At 40.5% G+C, this 8788-nt stretch overlaps 1 protein-coding gene across 1 annotated transcript; it reads left to right on the top strand.

Moving 5' to 3' along the window:
• The first annotated feature begins 1067 nt into the window (after positions 1–1067).
• On the top strand, positions 1068–2016 carry LOC118587491 (olfactory receptor 7G2-like). Its single transcript, XM_036193502.1, has one exon. The coding sequence runs from the start codon at positions 1078–1080 to the stop codon at positions 2014–2016; it is 939 nt and encodes a 312-aa protein (XP_036049395.1). The 5' UTR covers positions 1068–1077.
• The last annotated feature ends 6772 nt before the right edge of the window (positions 2017–8788 follow it).

Raw genomic sequence — 8788 nt, forward strand, 5'->3', positions numbered from 1 at the left:
GGGTATGCATGTTGCATGTGCACGTGAATGATGAGGCCAAACAGTAATGTCAAGTGTCATCTTTAGGAAACATCTACTTTTAAAAACTATTTTTCAGATTTATATTATTTTGTAATTCTGTGTATGTGAATTTTTCTGTAAATGTGTGTGAGTTGCATATATGCACATGAGTTGAAGTGTCCTCAGAGGCCAGACACATTGGAATTATAACTTGATATAAACCATCAGGCACAGGTGCTGAGAACTGAAATTTGTTCATCTGCCATAGCAGTATGCATTCTTAACCTTTGGATTGTCTCTCCAATCTCCTACACTTTGGTTTTAGAAACAAGAGTTTCTTGCTGACCTGGTACTTGCTCATTTAGTTAGGATGGCTGGCAAGTAAGATGTAAGATCTGCCAGACTCTGTCTTTTCAGGACTGGCATTATATGTATACTTTTTTTCTTTTTTAAAACACGGGTTCTTATTATCAAACTTAAGTCCTCATGCTGGCAAGGCAAGCATTTTACCAACTGAAATAGCTCTCCAGTCCCCACTAAAGTTTCTCCATATTTTTTTTGTGTGTACAGGGATTCATGTGTGTATAGAACTCTGATGTTGATGCCAAGAGCCATCCATAATGAGTCCTCCACCTTACTCCTTGAGGCATGGCCTCTCAAACAAACCCAGAGCTCACCACATGGCTCAATTCAATAGCCAGCTTGCTCTGGTGATCCCATGTTTTGTCTCTCTAGGGTGGGATTACAGATGGGCCTATGTACCCACCTGGCATGTCTATGGATTCTGATGGTTTGAGCTCTGGTCACTATGCTTGTGGGGCATGCACTCAACACAATGAACCACCTCTCCAGCCCCATTGGGTATATTCTTGTACTCATGGGGCAAAGATTTGTGAACTACAAAGATGCTATAGACTATCAAGTGGGAAGACTGAAGTAAGAAATTAATTTTTTCATTGTTCTGGAGGTTAAAGGCCAAAATTAGAGTTGCTTTTCTAATGATTTCACTTCTGATATTGCTGCTGTTCATGTAGTTTGTTATCTGTTTGCCCCCCCCCCCCCAGATTCACCACAAACATGAACTCTGTAAACCAAACAGTTATTTCAGGATTCATTCTCCTGGGACTCACAGATGATACAGAGCTGCAACTCATCATCTTCAGTATATTTCTTTTCCTGTATCTTGTTACAGTCCTAGGAAACCTGCTGATCATTCTGGCCACCAGCTCGGACTCCCATCTCCACACGCCCATGTACTTCTTTCTTTCTGGTCTTTCCCTTAATGACATCATTTTAGTCACATGCACAATTCCAAAGATGCTGGTGAATATACAAACACAAGACCAGAACATCACCTATGCAGGATGCCTGACTCAGGTCTGCTTTGTATTGCTGTCTGTTGGCATGGAAAACTGTCTTCTTGCAGCAATGGCATATGACCGTTATGTTGCCATTTGTCATCCACTTAGATATAGGATCATTATGAACCCCTGTCTCTGTATCTTAATGGTAACCTTTTCTGTGATGGGGAGCATGATAAATGCCCTTGTGAATGGTCTGATGGTGTTACATCTGTCCTTCTGCACAGAACTCGTAATCCCACATTTCTTCTGTGAACTTACACAGATTACTAAACTTGCGTGTTCCAACACTCTTATTGACAATATACTTATATACATTTCATCTTGCATATTTGGTGGTGTTCCTCTCTCTGGCATCATTTTGTCTTATAGTCAAATTGCATCTACTGTCTTGAGAATGTCATCCTCAGAAGGAAGATATAAAGCCTTTTCCACCTGTGGGTCTCACCTGTCAGTTGTTTCTTTATTTTATGGAACAGGATTTGGGGTCTACATTAGCTCAACAGTTACAGAAGCATCCAGGAAGACTGCTGTGGCTTCAGTTCTGTACTCTGTGGTCCCTCAAATGATGAACCCCTTTATCTATAGTCTGAGGAACAGAGACATGAAAGAAGCCTTGAAGAGACTCATCAGTAGGATACTATCTCCTTTGTGATACATCATTTCCTTTTGACTAGAATTTCTAGGGTGAGCCATAAAGGAAACAGAATTCTTTTTCATCCAAATCATCAGAGGCTTCTCAAGCACATTCTTCTAAATGTCTGAGTAATTAAATGACTAAGCACATTCTGGGATCCTGATTGTTAGGTCCCCAAGACAGGGAGACCAAAATGTCAGTGATGATGGCAGTATTTCAGGGTGATGATTCTTGAAAAGTTTGAGTAGCTGGCTGAGCACTTCTGTTTGCAGCATTCACACCTGAGTTCCCTGATGTTGGCAGTTGGTGCCTGAATGCTTTGGACCATAACTGATGCATCTCCAGAGTGCCCATCATAACCCAACTGGCTATTCCAGCATTTGAGCTGCTGCCCCCCCCCCATTTGCCTCATATAACCAAACAAGCTTTCCCAGCTTGGCACTGTCCTCTACTATCTGAGGCAGCCTGACAGTTTTTAATTAAACCTTCTATTTCTTTTCCATGAAGTTTGACTGTGTCCACTGGTTTCTTGCTGCTCCTACTTACATTTCGGGCCAAGACCTAGGAGAGATTCCTGAGTTCTCCTTTGGGCATTTGATCCTTCTTTTAATTGAATTAAAAACTTCCAGTTCAGCCATCCTATGGTATGCTTCATTGTCTCTGTAGGCCCCCCACCATTCATCATTCCTAACTTCAAATTTGAGAGTCCATCTCTCCAATATTTCCTCTTCTCCACTTACTATACTGACTTGCCACCCATAACTATATATGTACCCTACAGAGCTACCTGGGTAACTTTCCTACTGAGTTGCCTGGGTATGCTCTATTTTTCTGTAATGTCATGCTGGTATGCCAGGCTATCTCCAAACACATTTCTGGGAACCAACACCTGGTCAGGGATGGCTATGTCTTATGGTCTGGGCATCCTGCTGAGAAATCTCAATCCACTGGTGATGTGCTCTTCAAGTTTCTGTCCTCCTGCATTTAGCAGTTTCTGTTTCTTGGCCAAGTTTCTGTCCTAATGCACCCTGACTCTCATTTCATCTCACTGATCCATCCTTCTCCATCCTTGTGATCTGCAATCTCTATCTCCTAGTGTTTATCTTTTATGTTGTTGATATCTTTCTAGCTGATTTCCTAGTCACAGCCCCCAGTGACTGTACTTGGAGAGAAAGATTTTTGCTCATTGTTCTCTACCCAGTTTTTGCCTTAGTACTGGGATTACTTTTTCATCAACCTCTCCTCAGAACTCCTTCTTCTCACTGACCTTGACCCTCCCAGTCTAAGTCAAATGTTTCCATTCCTTTTCTTGTCTTCTCAAATCTCTCTCCTTCCTTGAAATCTGTGATGTTATTAAACCTGCCATCTTATTTTACACTGCAAAACAATATTGCCTCAATACAAGATGATTGTGTCATTGACCAGATATGTTAACATCCAGATTCTCACAAATCTTAACTTTTGCCAATACAGTGGCAAATAATCCAAATCTCCCATACTTGAGGCATCCCTTCCCTCCCTCTACATCTCTTTTCACACACATCAAATCCTACTGGCAAAAGCCAAAAGCTCCTTACAAGGCAGGCCATAGTCTTGAGTCCACAGCTCCTTTTAACTTTGATTTAGCCATACAGGACTTGGGCCCACCATAGGCACAATCAAGTCCTCAGGTACCACCAACACCTACTCAATTCCTTCCTTAGTCTTCTCAACTACTACCTTCCTTTCCTCCTCTAAAACCCTCCATATATTGATCATGATTCTACAGACACTGTCATTTCCCTCACCTGCTGCCCTCCAACCTTCTCCAACTCCCCAAGTTCCATTGTCTTTCCTGTCCCCACTAACGACTCCCTCCAGGTCTCACACTGATCAAATCTACCCGCTTAGGGAAGTGGTAGGTGCTCAAGGGCCTCTCTATGTCCATGTCCCTTCATATTTGTCTAATCTCTTATAGGTAAAGAAATATCTGGGCCCTTTCTCAAATGATGTCACTGATTTCATTAAAGAATTTAGGAACTTTACTCAGTCATATAACCTCACCTGGCATGACCCATGTCCTTCTTTTATCCATCTACAAATTAATAATGCAATCCACCAAATAAACAGACTGAAAAACAGTAACTCATGATAATTTCTTTAGATGCAGAAAAGGTCTTTTATAAAATCCTATGTTCTTTCAAGATAAAAATCCTTATGAGTTTAAGGAGACAGAAGACATACCTCAACATAATTAAGGAACTATAAAACAATCTGATATGTATGAACATAAACATAGAGAAAGAATTTCAACTAAAATTCAGTATAAGACAATGATGTCCACTCTTCTCATGCATATTCAACATAGAACTAGGATTCTTAGCTAGAGAAACAGGACAACTTAAGGACAACAAAGGATAAAAATAGGAAAGAAGCCGAACTATTGTTAGTTATAAATAATATGCTTTTATATATGAAAGACACTAAAAACTCTTGTAGGGAACTTCTATGGATAACAAACACTTTATGCTAGGTAGCAGGATAAAATATTAACACAAAAATATATCAACAGCATTTCTATACACAAAAGACAGAGTGATGAAAATACAGGGAAACAGTACCTTTCACAATAGTCTCAAATCATATATCTTGAGGATAACTCTAATCAAGCAAGTGAAAGATTTATATAATAAAAAGATTAAAACATTGAAAAAGGAAACTGGGTCCACTCTGGGCACCAGCCATCCCAGGAGGACCTGCCCAACTTGGCCCCAGTTTCCAGCTATTTGGCAGGCCCTGTGGAAAGGCTCCCCTTTTCCAAGACTGCAGACAGACCCTGCAATCTCCACACCCTGCCCTCACACACATCTGCCCAAGACCCCATCTACTTCCTGAGACTCAGACACCAGCCCCCAGCTCCCATCCGCCCCGAAAATCTCATTTGGACCAGAGGTGAGTGCCTGGGGTCACATCCAGAGAACCTCTCACCTGGGTCCCAGCCCTGGGCACCAGCCATTCTGGAGAAGACCTGCCCAACTGGGCCCCAGGTTTTGGCCATAGGGCAGGACCCCCCATCCCCACTGGGAAGGTTCCCCCTCCCCAAGACCCTACAACCTCCACGCCCTGCCCCAACACCCATCTGCCTGAGACCCCAGCCACTTATGGAGACTTAGAAACCAGCCCCCACCTTCCATCCTACTCCAGAACTCCCATCTGGACCAGAGAGAGACCCAAGTCACTTCCAGAGACTTAGAACCAGCCCCCAGCATCCACCGTGCCCTGGAACTACCATCTGGTCAGAGCCCCCAGCTGCTATTTGACCTGGAACTCCCATCTGGACCAGAGCTTCCATCCTGCTCCGGAACTCCCATCTGGATAAGAGGAGCTCCCATCTGGACATGATAAGGAGACCCCAGGGACTTCCTGAGAGTCAGAGTCCAGCCCCCAGCTCTCATCAGGCCAGCGATCTCATCTGGACCAGATGTCCCATCCAACCAAGAGCTTCCATCTGGACCAGAGAGAGGCTCCCTGAAATCTGTCAGCTCTATCTGGACCAAGTACACTGATAAGACCAAGAACAAATCCATGAAGAGATGGGCAGACATCAAACAGAAATACATACAACAAAATAAAGAGCAACACAGCATCACCAGAACCTAGCCCTTCTCCAACAGCTAGAACTGAGTATCACAGAATGGAAAAAGCAGAAGAAAACAACCTTATAAGTAACATCATGAAGAGGCTAGAGCCTTATATAGATGAAATCAAAAATAAAGTGGAGGAACAGACAAACAAAAAATGGTAAGAATGCTATAACAAACTGAGGAAAGGACAAATAAAGCAGAAGAAAACAATAAGTCCCGGAAAGAAAATCATGAAAAAGCAACAAAACAGATGAGGGGAAAAGTCCAACACTTGAAGAGGGAAATAGAAAAAATGAAGAATACACTAGCAGAAGGAATGCTGGAAATAGAAAATCTGAGTAAACAAACAGGAACTTCAGAGGCAAGTATAACCAACAGAATGCAAGAGATGGAAGAAAGGATCTCTAACGTTGAAGATATGGTAGAAGAATTAGATTCATCAGTCAAAGAAAACACTAAAGCCAACAAAGTCATGACTAAAAATGTCCAAGAAATTTGGGACACCATGAAAAGACCAAACCTACAAATAATAGGGATAGAGGAAGGAGAAGAATACCAACTCAAAGGCACAGAAAATATATTTAACAAGATCATAGAAGAAAACTTTCCCAACTTAAAGAAGGAAATGCCTATGAAGGTATAAGAAGCCTATAGAACACCAAACAACTAGACCTCCCAAAAAAGTCCCCTCACCACATAATAATTAAACAACTAAATGTACAGAATAAAGAAAGAATATTAAGGGCAGCAAAGGAAAAAGGCCAAGTGACTTATAAAGGCAAACCTATCAGAATAACACCCGATTTCTCATTGGAGACTTTGAAAGCCAGAAGGACTTGGACAGATATAATAATGCAGACAATAAGAGACCATGGATGCCAGCCTAGACTAATATACCCAGCAAAACTCTCAATCATAGTACAGAACATTCCACTAGAACAAAAAAGAATATACCTTCTCAGCACCCCATGGAACCTTCTCTAAAATCGACCACATACTTGGCCACAAAGCAAATCACAACAGATACAAAACAATTGGAATAACCTCCTGTGTTCTATCAGACCACCATGGTTTAAAGTTAGATCTCAACAACAGAAAAAACTACAGAGATCCTAAAATCTCATGGAAACTGAATAATGCTCAACTGAATCACCAATGGGTTAAGGAAGAAATAAAGAAATTAATACTTCCTAGAGATCAATGAAAATGAATACACCACATACCCAAACATATGGGACACTATGAAGGCAGTGTTAATAGGAAAATTCATAGCACTAAATGCCCACATAAAGAAGTTGGAGAAATCTCACACTAGTGACTTGACAGCACACCTGAAAGCTCTTGAACAGGAGGAAGAAACAACATCTCCCAGGAGGAACAGAAGCCAGGAAATTATCAAACTGAGAGCTGAAATCAATAAAATAGAAATAAAGAGAATACAAAGGATTAATGAAACAAAGAGTTGGTGCTTTGAGAAGATCAACAAGATAGACAAGCCCTTATGTGAACTAACCAAAAGACAGACAGAGCATCCAAATTAACAAAATCAGAAATGAAAAGGTGGACATAACAACAGACAATGAGGAAATCCAAAGAATCATCAGTCATACTTCAAAACCCTCTATTCCACAAAACTGGAAAATCTAAAAGAAATGGATAATTTTCTAGATAGGTACCACATACCTAAGTTAAATCAAGACCAGATAAACCATTTATATAGTCCAATAACCCCTAAGGAAATAGAATCAGTCATTAAAATCTCCCAAAAAAAATGCCCAGGACCAGATGGTTTCAGTGCAGAATTCTACCAGATCCTCAAAGAAGACATATTACCAATACTCTTTAAATTGTTCCACACAAGAGAAGCAGAAGGAATATTACCAAACTCCTTCTATGAGGCTACAATTCCCCTGATTCCTAAACCAAACAAAGATGCAACAAAGAAAGAGAACAACAGACCAATCTCCCTCATGAACATTGATGGAAAAATACTCAATAAATTCCTGGCAAACAGACTCCAAGAACATATCAAAACAATTATCTACCATGATCAAGTAGGCTTCATCCCAGGGATGCAAGGGTGGTTCAACATACGAAAGTCTGTCAATGTAATACACCATATAAACAAACTCAAAGAAAAAAAACCACATGATCATCTCACTAGATGCAGAAAAGGCATTTGACAAAATCCAACACCCCTTCAAGATAAAGGTCTTGGAGCAATCAGGAATGCAGGGAACATACCTAAACATAATAAAGGCAATCTACATCAAGCCAACAGCCAACATCAAATTAAATAGAGAGAAATTCAAAGCAATACCACTAAAATCAGGAACAAGGCAAGGCTCTCCCCTCTCCCCATACTTTTTCAATATAGTACTTGAAGTTCTAGCCAGAGCTATAAGACAACATAAAGAGACTAAGGTGATCCAAATTGGAAAGGAAGAAGTCAAGCTCTCCCTATTTGCAGATGACATGATAGTATACATGAGTGACCTCAAAAATTCAACCAAGGAACTGATACAGCTTATAAACACTTTAGAAACAAAGCAGGATACAAGATCAACTCAAAAAAATCACTAGCCCTCCTATATACAATAGACAAACAGGCTGAGAAGGAAATCAGAGATTCATCACCCTTTAGAATAGCCACAAATGATATAAAATACCTTGGAGTTACTCTAACTAAGCATGTGAAGGACCTATATGACAAGAACTTTAAGTCCCTGAAAAAAGAAATTGAAGAAGATATCAGAAAATAGAAAGATCTCCCATGCTCATGGATAGGCAGGATTAACACAGTAAAAATGGCAATCTTACCAAAAGCAATCTACAGATTCAACACAATCCCCATCAAATTACCAACACAATTCTTCACAGACCTGGAAAGAATAATACTCAACTTCATATGGAGAAACAAAAAACCCAGGATAGCCAAAAGAATCCTGTACAATACAACAACCTCTAGAGGTATCACAATCCCTGACCTCAAACTCTACTATAGAGCTACAGTAATTAAAAACTGCTTGGTACTGTCATAAAAACAGACATGTGGACCAATGGAATTGAATTGAAGACCCTGACATTAATCTGAACACCTATGAACATACAATTTTTGACAAAGAAGCCAAAACTGTACAATGGAAAAAAGAAAGCATCTTCAACAA

Source organism: Onychomys torridus, chromosome 7 (genome assembly GCF_903995425.1).
Source record: "Onychomys torridus chromosome 7, mOncTor1.1, whole genome shotgun sequence".
Taxonomy (NCBI): Eukaryota; Metazoa; Chordata; class Mammalia; order Rodentia; family Cricetidae; genus Onychomys; species Onychomys torridus.